Genomic DNA, 12,856 nt, shown 5'->3' on the forward strand with positions numbered 1-12,856 from the left:
GAATTTTTGAAAGCTTTAGCTTAGAAAGGTTTATTTCTTTTTTATAAGGCTCAGAGATGTATTTAGAAAGCTAAATGATTTAGGTATAATATTAGCACCTTGATTTAAGGATCTGGTTTTTTTTTCCTTTGTACTTTGTCCTGGTAATATTTTACTCTCCAGAATTATAATGAAGTGGTTTGTAATGTCCATGGGTTTCTTGTATGTTTTCTTAGCACTTGTTCTGCAGAACAACTCAAGCGGATCAGTGCTGGCCCTGCTGGGAGCAAAAATCCCCAAACATTTATGGAGGAAAAGGCACTGGTGTGTGGTTAAATACCATAAACAATTCTCCTTAAATATTTCATCCTGAAGGCTTTGTCAGGGTCAAAGGCTTGGGAATGTTATGCTGCAGTTAAGTGCTGGCTGTGTCAGGAGTGCTCACATGGACCCAGGTGCTGCTCCTGTGGCTCACACCGAGGGTCACAGTTACACCCTGAGCTCTGGCTGTGCTTTAGGAGTTTATCTGACATGTATTAAAGTATAGTTGACCCTTGGAGAGGAAAAAAAAAAAAAGGGTTTATTCTACTCATTCTACTTACTCTACTCATTCAACTTCATTTTTTTCTAACACCAGGCAGGGTGTTGGTATTTCTAACACTAAATGCAGATTTTATTGTCTTGATTCCTAGATTGGTACATATCCTTCCATGCCAAAGAATCAAGTGTTTTTCACACTCTCAGAAAGTAATTATCTACTTGCTCTACAGGTATTTTGCTATTTTGAAAAGTGTTACTTTTTCAGTATTGTCTTGAAAACCATTTAATGCTTGAAGTAGGAAATTCTGTCTCTGCATTTTGACTGAGAAATAATTATGGGGTTTTTTTTCTTTCTCAGGTATCTCCTATGAGATATCCAATTCCCCCATTTGGTATTTTTAATCTTTCCATAAAATAAAAACTGAGGAGTTTTCTTTAATTTCTTTCATGTGATTTTGTGTAGGAAGAAGAAGGAGAATGAAAAATATTATGTGCTTTAGCTTTACTATTTCAAAACTTGATCTTGATCTACGAAAAACTCCTTGTTGTTTAAAAAATCAGTTTTAAGACTTTTATATTAAAAAAAAAATAAATCTCTTAGTGGGATCATAACCTAATCAATGAGAAAGTCTGGGAGTTTGCTTTACTTGCAGATGCAGTATGTGTGCACAGACCTGGCTAGGACGGTCAGTGCAGTGTGTTGGGAGGAGGGAGTAAGATAAAATTATCCCTGAGCCTCTTCCCTGATTTGAAGAACCTGATTAGTAAGATGGGAACAGACCCTCAGCAAATGTTTTGGAGGATCTGGTTGATTCTTACCACTCTTCCTTGAAGGATCCACTCCAGACTGTTCTGTAGGTCCAGAATTCCTGCAGCATGGTAGGACCAAATTTGTCATATACTCCTGTTCAGTTCTTTGCCAAACTGGAGGAGTGTTGGATTGCCACTGAGAGGCAGTTTCAAGTTTTTGGCTCTCCAGAAGTAAAGGCAAAGGATCTGCACTTTGTATGTGTGCTCTTCCAAGTGCAGTTTGCAGTGAGTAGGCTGGAACTCCAAACTCTGCACTCCAAAAGACCACCCAGAAGACCTTTCCGCTGATCCACTCCAGCCTATTCTGTCATGGGCTAAAAATGAGGCTGTGTTTTGTTTTCTTCTCTATGCTGTTTGGGTTTGAATAATGTCATAGTGTTGGATGCAAGTTCTTTTAAATGTTTAATCAGCTCACACTCTTGCTTTTGAAGGCCAGTTCTATTCTATGAAAGCAGTTAACTGTACATTAACAGGGACTTTGTCACTTTTTTGTGTTGCCTAATGTCAGTGCAGGTGACTTACTCAAGACTTAACAATTATTTATATTTTTAGACTTTAGGCTGTTTTGTGGCATGGGTCAAGCTTTCATTCCTGAGCTGTGTTAAGTCAAGCTCAATGCTCCACTTTCCCATTACTTGAAACCAGTTTTATGTCAGCCTGAGACACTGACCACAACTGTCTTCCTTCACCTGTCTTCAGCCCTTTATTCTTTGCTTTTTCACTGCTTTTTAGGCTCTTCTCTGAAACAGACTGTGCTTAAACCATAAGTTGCAGGGGATGTAGCCAGCTATGAAATGTAATTTTTATGTCTTGCACCGTAGGAAAGATCATAATTAGATTGCTTTTGAGATATTCATGAGCACAAACCTCAGCATCAGTAGCTGAGAGAAGCGATTTGAATCCTTCTGTGATGCCTCCTGTAAGACTAAGGTTAAGGTAGATTAGACAGTCTCTGTCAAATTAGCTTTGAGCATAAACTAATAAAATATGTGAGAGCACTTCTAAGCAGCAGAGCTGAAATAAAGTCGAAGAAAATCTATTGATATGTAATTTTCCAGAATCTATTTATAAATGGGCGTATCTGGGGTTATATTTAAAAATCAGACTGCAGGCAGTAATAAGCATTTTGGAAGGAGGGAAATCTCTATTAAAGAAACAATATGGCAAGTTATTGAAATTACATAAGCAAATTGGAAGTCTCAAGGAAAAGATGGAAGAATAGGCTGGCTGATTAATGCTGGGTTTAAACATAAACCCATTGTTACCTGTTTTACCAAACTGTGCTTGTAATCTTAAATAGTTTTATCTTGAGAAAGAAGACAGTTTTGGGAACATGGCACAAGAGGAAACCCAGGAAAATATATAAGAGCTCTGGAGAGTTTAGTCATCTTTGTCAATGACGACATTTTCTCAAGGATTATTATGTAGAGAGCTAAAATGGAAAATTGGAAATGGGTTATCTGGAGAAACAGTGGAAATGGAAATGGGTGGAATGGCTTATGAGCATTTGAAAATGTGCTAACAATGGAGTATTCATTGATAACCACATTGGCTTTATAGCAGAATCTATGAGAGGAAGCACTAAAGGGAAAGCATGAAGGAGGTTAAACTAAAGATGAGATGAAATGGAAATTTGAAATTACCATTCATGTGAAATCAGAAAAGAAAGGGGGGAGTAGGAGATCCTGTCTTTATTAAAGAGATCTCAATGTTTCCACTGAGCCTTGTTAAGTTGCAGAGAATATTATACAAAAATAAAGATTCTTTTCCAACAGAATATTGCTCTTAAAAAACCCAAACTAAACCAAACAAAAAACCCCACATAGGTACACAAGGAAAAGAAAATTGCTAAAGATGTACCCAATGCCTTTTAAATGCCCAGGAGAGAAAAAAAAGAAAAATAAAAGAGAAAATGTTCTTCATACATGTCTGATTTTATAAACTGCGTTGTTGTAATGTACTTCAGGAGCATTAGACAATTCTCTTTCTTAAAACTTTTAAGACCATAAATGACAGGATTTTCTGGGGTTTTGGTTATGCTGGTAAGAGGCTTCTGGTTCTTTCATGAAAACATGAACTCAACTGTAATTAACAGGAGACTTGTAACACTGGAGTTTATGCTGCTGGAATAGTGTGGCTATTGGAAGGTAAAATGAAAGCTCTTTTTCAGATAGCAGCAATTTGTAAAGATTAATGCAAGACTTTATGTGGAATTTAGTTATCTTAAATACTTTAAAGACTTATTGTGAAGTGATATCAGATTGGGTAGGGGAAGAAGGAAATGCTGTGCAATAGAATTGCACAATTCACACTGGAAGTACTAATCTTGGCATGGAACTGTGTGTGTGTGTGTGTGTCTAAAATATCACAGTGAAGCTGCTGTAATGGTGGGCTACTACTGAAAAGGTCAGTCCACATCCCCTCTAGTTCCAGCTCCATATTCCTTTCCTTTCTGGTTACAATGGACCAAGTGACTCTTCAGTGGAGAATGAATTAATTCATTGACTGGATCTAGCAGAAAATTATTTATTTGTGAAGTTCCTCTGGTTTTTATTGGAGGATTAGTTTTCCATCTTGTCACTTCAGTGAACCAACTCATCCTGTACCCACACAGCTGCCAACTGTGATGCAAAAAAATGTTGGAGGAGCACACAGAGAGGATTTGGATGAGGGGAGCAGGACCATCACTTTAGGTAGCAGCTGATAGTCACCCTGGTTTGGAAAAACATCCACAACACACATTAATGTTACACTTGTTGTAATATTTGTCTTGTTGCTGGTCTTTTTATGTCATTATCCTTTTAACTTTTATAAGTGTTTCCTTGTGATTTCAGATAATATTCTGAGTTCTTTTCAGTCATTAGAGGAAACATAGAGGAAAACAGTATTAAGCTGTAGTTTGGTAACTATAAACAGGGTTTATTCCTTTTTTTGAAAAGGTAGAGAGGGGAAACTGCAGACTAATGAACTCTACCCAAATACCACAGAGTGGAACAGGCAAGGAATTGGTTTGGTGAGTTTTCACTTTTGACACTTCAAGCTTCTGTCATGTTTTTTTTACTCATCCCTCATGTTCTACTCAAGCTGCTGCAAGACTGATGATAGTGAAACATGCAGTCCTTCCTGCCTTCTCTCCTCTTCCCCAGGCATTCTTGTCCTCAGTGTCTGTCAGTACTGGCAGGTGTGGGGAAATAGGTTAATAGGTTCATTCAATAATCCCTCTGAAAACAAGGGGAGTTTTGTTTGGGTTTTTTGTTGTTGTTTGCCTGGCTCGCTTTCAGCTGGTCCCTGTGGTGTTGATCCCTTCGGTGTTGATCCTTGGCAGGACCATGTACTGGGTAAGGGTGAGACTTCCCTTTCACTGTCAGTGTAGCTTTAAATTATCTTGAATCACCAGGCTGCTCTCTTTGAGAAACTGCATCTCAAAGTGATGATCCTGAACTCCTCCACTCATAAAGAAGCTACAGCAGCTTTACAGTATTCCCTTTTGTCCCAGCTGTCTGCCTCTCCTTGGAGATTACCACTCCTACAGCAGGCTTTGCCAAAAGGGCTGTGTGCCTGCATCTCATCTCGCTGTGTATCACAGTCCTGTGGATTCATGCACACCAAACTTCCCTGGATTTTAAGCTGGTGCACTGAATTCAGGTGGGAGCAGCTGGGGCATGTGTGTGCTCCCTCTGCCAGCTGTGCAGTGGGGCAGGAACCTCCTGCAGAAGGGGAGGGAGGATACCTGAGAGTGGTGATGCTGTGAATTGCCTCAGTGAGATTTGTCTGAACTTGCCTGAGTTTCTTCTTATAGCTTCCAAACTGATGTATTTTCTGCATGGCAGAAGTCTAAGGGCTGTCTGCTGTTTGCTGTGCTAATGATCCAGAGAAGTGGACAGATGATGGAATGAAATCTGACACAATTATTTCAATTAGCCAAGGCTGGAGAAGGCTGTGGAGAGTTTCAGAGAAACCTCCCAGAGCTGGGTAGAGGGGCATTAGGGCTGTAAATGAAAATCATCTGTTGATAAATACACAGTATTCTTACTGAAAAGAGCAATTGCAGTGCACAACAACTGCTGAGTGAATTAACTGTGTGATCACAGGGAAAAAGGCCAAGATATTGCTGCAAGGAATTGATTTGCAAACCTTTGTTCTGTAGCATTATTTATTGGAAAAGCAGACAGAATATTAGAGTATATATGGAATGAAATAAAAAGTAATACTCATTGTCTTAAAGCCAACAAGTAAGTGGAATACATCTTCAATAAAAGATTATGTACCTCATTATGCAAAATCCAGGTGAAGGAGAGCAGGAATACAGATGGTCCCTGTAGCTGCAGTATAAAAGATTAAGCACATGAAATGATTTCCATATGAAGCAATCTTCAAAAAGCAGGGACAAATTGAGTAATCTTTGCCTGATTTTGGTAGTTGCTTCTTATATGAGTCCTCCAGTTGATTTAAATGCAACTACTTAGCTGCGTTCACAAGGCCTCATTTGTCAAAGCCTTGTGGTTATTTAAGATATTATCATCTGTCATCATCCTTCCACCTCCCTCATTTTCCTCCCCCCTCTCAGTCTCTTGCTGTCACAGCTTTAAGCTGGTGGTTCATGTGGATTTGAGCTGATTCTGTGCTTTGCACTGAGTGATGCTCCTTCCCCTGCAGACTTGGAGAGGACAGAGGGGCAGGGGCAAGGCTGGCAGGGATCGTGTTTAAAGCTGCAGTGGGCTAAAGGTTTTATTTAGCTGTACTGCATCTGCAAGACTGTGATGGCTGTAGGACTTGGAAAGGTTTAAAATACTTCAGGCTTTGATAATAATTCATTATATTCCTGTTGCACAAAGAATATTTGAGAGAATTTTTTAAAATTGTTTTAAAGAGCAATCTGTTCCTCAACCTTCAGCAGAAACCTCTTAGAACTAAGAGGAAGGTCATAACTTGACTAACTAGGAAGCTGAAATATATGATGGTAAAGTTTATGGCAGGATTTTTGAACATTTGTAGTGATTTAAGTTATTTGGAGGGACAGATCACCTCAGAAATCTTGAGGGTCTTGGGGGTAGTGGTGGTAGTGGTGTTTGTTTTGGAAACCAAGTTAAAACATTAAATTATTGAACATTATTTGTCTCCTGAGCTGTGCAGTTCTGCCTGTTTTATCTATTTTGCTTCTGTATAACCAGCAAGATCAAGAGCATTAGTTATTCATTCCAAGATCTGTGTTATTGCACACTGTCATTGCATAAAAAGATATTTGTTTTTAAAATTTGTACATTTTTTCCAGATTTTTTTTTCCGTCAGTAATGAAGTTTGAAGTATATGAATCATGTTCCTGTATACATCATGTACTCTAGGTAGTATTCTCTTATGTCATATAACCCTTACTATATCTGGAAAGGCAAATGCAAAGTTTAATTCAGTTAAGTTGCCTGCCTATGAGACATTGATTTTTCTCTTAAAAAAATAAAATTGCACCATTAATATGCTTTAGATTTCTCTTCAGTGTCATTCAGAGAAGTTATTTTGGTTGAAAAGCTGTTGTCTGTTCCTCCATTTCTTATCAGTGGACACTTTCTCTGAAGATAGAATCTGAGTCTTGTAGCATCAGCATATAAAATCAGAATGATTAATAGCTCAATTACTTAACATTAATTTTAGCACTTCTTGCCTTCAAGCAAATGCACACAGCATGTGTCACGTGCTCCTTGGTATGTAAATAAATTGGTTGTTTCGGGAGCACCTTCTGTGCCTTTAGAAAGTGGGATGGGTGTTTTTGCTCTCTGTGATACAGATAGGTCTGATTTTTTAAAAAGGCCCCCCCTGCAGCTTTAGGTTTTGTGGAGTATCAGATTTTGTTTGTTCTATGCCATTTACAGCAGGAATTTTTCTATTTTCTATTCTCTTGCAACTGCTCAAATGCAAATCTAGAGAACTCTGAATTTCTTACATTCAGGATAGTGTGGGATTCCTGCTGTATGTAATATACAATTAAAATCTGAACCAAATACTTCAAAAGGAAGGAGGCATTTTCCTCATAGAAGTCACATGCTTTGAGCTAATCTGATGATGCTTTGGGGACCTTTGGAATGTTTGGAGTTGCCAGGACTTATGTATCAAGTGAGAAACTTGGGTTCACACCTTGGAGGTTGAGAAAGTGGAATGTGTATCACAGGGGCTTGTAACAGATGGGGCCAACTCTTGGACTAAACAGTGCAGACAAGCAAAAACTTAATTAAAATGAAATCTGGTAGTAGATAATGAGGACTGCACGGATCCAGGAGTTTGATTTTGCTTCCTATGCTAGGCCATGGGTAAGTTGAATAGTTCTGCTCCTCCAGAGAAATGCAGTTTGCTCTGCTTGTTACATTCTTTTCCAGATTGAAATTGGAGAATTTTTGAAAACCACCAGCATTCCTTAAAAATACCTATTTCAAAGAAGAAAAACTAAGTACTCCAGTGTGTAACATGGAATGATCCTTCATGGTTTTTACTGGAACTTACTGACATTTAGAGCAGGACAGTCAACTTTAAAATGCAGAGCAATATTCCGCAAGTCCGATCAAAGAACTGGATTTCAGGTTCAAAATAGGATCCATTTCTGTACTTGGAAAACTTGTGTGAATGTTTTATGATGTGGTTGCAGTTCATCTACCAGGACAGATGCATCACTACATTGGAAATGCAAAAAATTTGCATTGTGAAACTGTGGGAAGCTTTTCCTTCATGTGGGATGGGAGAGGGCAGGAGACGAGACCCAAAGTCCTGTCTCTGTCACTTTTTTATCAGTTAGATTAGAGTATCTGATTCATCCTTCACTCACAAGCCTCCTCACTTGCTTTAGGAGCCCTTTTTTGCTTATCAGATTGGCAGGAGTCCTGTCTGACCTCTCTGATCTGCCAGTCATCTGCTAGGACACCTCTGAAACCTAAAGGTTATCTTTGATGGGTGGCTCTGGATATGGCTTAGAGTGGCATTAAAGAAATCATGCAATTACCAGCTTACATAAAGCTCCCCTAAATAAGGGCTTCTGTCTTATTAATTTCACTGATTTTAGTTTTACTGTGTGTGCCTGGGATAATACTTCAGTTCATAATTTTGTCTATATTATTACTACCCCTCCCATTTGCCACTCTGATACAAAATTTGATTTCTTGAACCCATTGATGTTTTCTACCGAGTATTTTTGATGAGCCACATTGGTAAATGCATTTTAAAAACAGTGTAGTTTGTTTTGGGGTTTTTTTTTTGGTCAATCAGACATTAAATTTATTTATCCCTTAGTGTTACTTCATTGGTACAGAAGTGTGTGCCACTGAGAAGAGTAAGAGACAACTAGAAAGTATGACACCAAATGAGAAGGCAGGAAAGGAGGGCAGCATTGTTCAGTTTGGAAGGTTTTCTTTCAACCCAGCCTTAGACTGGAAAAAAAAATAATCAGTATTTGTATGAGTTTATTGTCAGGCTGAAAAGGCCAAAACCTTTCACTCTTCTTCAGGGTAGTGAGTTGTGAGGGTTCCTCACAAGTGCCCATCCATGAGGAGTTCTTTAACAGGTATTTAATGCTGAGTTCAGCTGCCCTGGAGAAAGCTGAAGATGGCAGTGACCCCTTTTACATTTTTGAGAATTTCTTTTTCAGTGTGAGTGAGTAGTAAGTTGAGTGAGATAGCCAAAAAAAAAAGAAAAAGAATTTTCAATTTGATAAACCTTAAATGAAGTATGTTGTGTGCCTAACAGACGTGTTTCCCTCTGGGTCTCGATACAGGGTTTTTCCTCCCAGACTTCTCTTTGGATAAGTACTAAGGATTTTAAAAATCAGGTTTGGGGAGGCCAGTGTTATGAGCAGGATGGCTGGTAAGACTTGGTCAGCCTCACTTCTGCAGGCCCTTCTCTGCCGAGTTTTAGCGACAAAAAGGAGTGAGCTTACCCCTGGGTTTTAAGAGCACATATTTCTAATAGAACTTGGCAGTTCAAGGGCTAGAGAAGCATTTTAATCTTTTGTGCCCACCCAGTCTCTATACAAATGTAAATATGTCTGTCTTTAACAATTTGCCAAGAAATGTGGTTTTAATTTGTTAGCAGCAATCCCACTCCCTGCAGCTCTTTCAGAGTCGAGTCGCAAGTCTGGCGGTGCTTTGACGTTTTTCTCTGTCGTGGTGTCATTGTTTATGTGATGTCTGCTTCTGCTGTCCTCCCTTTTATGCCTGGAATATTTTTCTTTAATTATTTCACTGCCTAAAAGGAATTTGGGATTACTAGACAGGATGAGAGCAGATTAGCTTTTTTTTATTTCTTTAACAAGTCCTGAAGTTCCCATAGGAAATAAATAGTATTCCCAAAACAGAGAGAGATTTTTTTTCTTTTTTTAATTAACTAAAATTATTAAGTCTAATAAAGAAAATAAAGGAAGTATCACCAATAATGGCTGAGTGTCTTAGTAGTATATGGAGTGCCCATTGTTGTTATTTATGACTCTCTCTGCCTTCTATTGTGGACTTATTCCAGCCTTAGGGAGTTTACATCACTCCTAATAGCAAAAGGCTCTCTGGTTCCCACAGAGTCTTTCAAAGACTGACTCATATGCCTTATGTTAATTGTTCAGCTCTCAAAATACAGCACTTACAGGGTGTGGTTCCGAGGGGAAAATCTACTGTACTTAGAGGGCATGTTCAGAAGTGTTTCACATATAAATCATTCTGATTTTTAATTTTTTTTGATGCCTTAACCCTTTTCTGTCACCGCTTTGTGCGATAAGGTATTTGAAAGCAAAACAAAAGGTTGCTGATAGCATGGTGAGGGAACGTGTTAGTCCTTCACCTCTGGAGTGTTAACTCCAGCCTGACTTAACTCACAGGTGACTTGACTTGGTCACCTTTACCTGTCTCCAGGGTCTGCTCTTCCCACTCTGCTTCAGATCAGGTACAAGTTAGAACTGAGGTTTGTTGCTGATCTGCAGGAGTGAGCGTGGACAGGAATTGCCCCCAGTTCTCCCCTGGGCTTTGGAGCAAGTGCCACTTTCCACATGTGCAAGGATTCCCTTAGTGGGCTGGGGATCCTGGCACAGTTGGCTGTGTTGAGGACTGAAGAAGGTTTAACAGAATTCACCTTACAGCAGAAACTCAAATGCTTCTGCCTGGGCTCCTGCTCCCTGGCCAAGTGTCAGTGCTCTCCAGCTGCTTTGATGCAGGAGGATTGTGCAAGAGCCTTCAGTCCAAGTTGTGTGACTGTTACTGGAAATCAGAATAGTTTCTTCAGGCTTTGCAGTCTGTCTTAAAATTAGCAAAACTCTTGAGTATCTTAATAATATTCCAGTCTTTAATAGTTTACAAAGTACAAAAACGTATTTAGTCAAATTAGGGGAATCTACCTGTAACAAGAATAGAAGCAGCAATTAATGCCTCAGATTAAACTAGTTAAGCTTGATTTCTGGGGTTGAAATCACGTTGCAGGTAAGTCCCATGCGTTTTCTGCCTGCTGTAAACACACTCCGTGCACCATTAGTGGACAGCACTTGATGCAGCTCTCAGTACACACACACATTTTCGTGATTTGCCTCTGAAAGGAGCCTCGGAACAGCTGTAGTTTTAAGTGCCGAAATGGCTTTATTTCTTTGCCTGACTACCCTCCTGTTTACAAAAGAGGAAGCTGTTTTCACTGGCTGTTTCTTCTGGAAAGAGCATGGAGGTTTCCCCCATCTCCTTTAAAACAGAAATAAAAATGGGCAGGGCTTAGTCTCCCCTAAGTGACAGGTTCCTTGAGGCGTTTTCCAGGCAGGAGTGGTGTACAGGCTTTGGCTTTGTGCCTCCACAGGTTCTTCCATACCACCTGGTTCCAGTGTGTTCTTTTCATGGCACAGAGCAAGGAATGGGCTAAATAAGCCCTCCCTGTATTTGCTGAGCCCCTGTCAGAGGCTGCCTCATTCAGGCTGATGGAGAAAAGTGCTGTCAAAGCCAAGGAGATGCACAAAGCCTCTTCTCTTCTTGCCTTTACCACTTTTTTTTCCCTCTCCTCCATAGCCTGGGAGATAATACTTTTTTGGAGTATGTGGTAGTTAATAGTGAAGTCAGCAAAAGGCCCTTCTCTGATGGAGATTGTTTCATTGTGAAAGGAAATGCTCACAGCTTGAAGAAAAAGAGCATTTTCCTTCCCTCCCGCTCGCCCCAACCTCGTATTATGTAAAACCATGGTGCTGCTGTTAGCTGAGACCAGAAAGAATTCCCCTGTTGTCCTGTAGTAGCCAACCACTACAATCTGGGAGTTTAAATGTTAGAATTAAAAGTTTTAACCCTTGCCTTCTTCAGGGAGCAAATACCACTCTGTGTGTTTTTCCTAAGTATGGAAAGCTCTGGGAATTCCTCGGAGAATAAGCGTAGAGACCACTGCGCCAGTCAGTCTCTTCAGAAAAAAATCTGACTGACAAACATGCTCCTGTCTGCAAGAGAGATTCCTGGCATTTGTCACAGTTTGAGCCACAAAGATGTCAAATATTTGCCAGCAGTTTCCTCAGGCTGGTTTGGAAAGCTCCATCCTTTACATTGCAGTCCTGTTTGTTTGTGGTGTATTTTAGCATATGAAATATGTTGGTCGGGAGTCTGAAAGGGGAGGGAGCTGACTAGACTCCCAAATATTAAAAGATTAAAAATAATTGTTTCTCTTAGACTGCTCAGATCAAAATAATAAAGAACAGCTGTAAGTCTTAGTATTAGAAGTGGAGTTTTCTGTTGAATAATCATAGCTTGATGTGTCATGTTTGAAACCTGTGTTTTCTTTTGGAGCAGAAAGAAGAACTTTCCAGTGGGGCATCTGAATATTTTACTGAATCTACTGAGAACAAGGAGCTTAAGATCAGTCTGAATGAACAAATAAAGCAAGACATCCTGAAAAGAATGTATGTCACTATTCTTTCTAAGCTTTTGAATTTATAATGGGTAAAATTTGGGTTAGTAAGATCTAGCCTATGTAATAAAATTTCAAATAATACAAACTGTTTTACAAAAGATTGTTTTAAATTACCAAGAGACTACTACTCTAGTGGGGATAAGCACATAAAATGATTGTTGCAGTTTTTACAGCATGGAGAAAGCTCTTACAACCCACATAGATATCTCACATAGCGCTGGGCAGAATCAAAACAGGCTGTTTTTTTCCTTGAATGAAACTCTGAGCCAAAATAAATATGTGATGCTTGAATCTGGTGAAAAACACTTTGCAGATGTATTGTTTTGTTCATTTTGAGAAACTGGACCATTGGTCACAGTTAAAGTGACATTTTTAGACTCAAAATGCAGCCTCAGTGCTTGGGCTTAAAGTTGATCTTATGGCCTGTGTGAAATCTGGGTTTGTAGGTAACACACTGCCAAGGGGTGCTTATGTACTGACACTCCATCAGGTCCCTTGTGATCCCATTTTCCTGTATAATTCCTTTTAGAATATCATCTACTTGCATTAAGTAAGTCCTTCCCAGATGAGCGACCTTGATACTAGATGAGTAGTGGTTAGCTCCGAAGTAACGCTTTGAAATGGCCTGGGAAAAATTCCAGAG

At 39.4% G+C, this 12,856-nt stretch overlaps 1 protein-coding gene across 10 annotated transcripts in view; it reads left to right on the top strand.

Moving 5' to 3' along the window:
• SLX4IP (SLX4 interacting protein) overlaps positions 1-12,856 on the top strand; it is a 76,170-nt gene that overhangs the window by 55,095 nt on the left and 8,219 nt on the right. For all 10 annotated transcript variants that reach the window (XR_007905370.1, XR_007905371.1, XM_051792798.1 and 7 more), the window contains exon 8: positions 12,093-12,202. Coding sequence is in view for 8 of the 10 variants with exons in the window: in XM_051792798.1 (XP_051648758.1) it covers positions 12,093-12,202 (110 nt within the window). In the remaining 2 variants the exon portion in view is untranslated. The remainder of the gene's footprint in view (positions 1-12,092; positions 12,203-12,856) is intronic.

Source organism: Manacus candei, unplaced genomic scaffold, assembly GCF_025592945.1.
Source record: "Manacus candei isolate 608988 ecotype Guabito, Panama unplaced genomic scaffold, ASM2559294v1 h1tg000035l, whole genome shotgun sequence".
In the NCBI taxonomy this organism is placed as follows: domain Eukaryota; kingdom Metazoa; phylum Chordata; class Aves; order Passeriformes; family Pipridae; genus Manacus; species Manacus candei.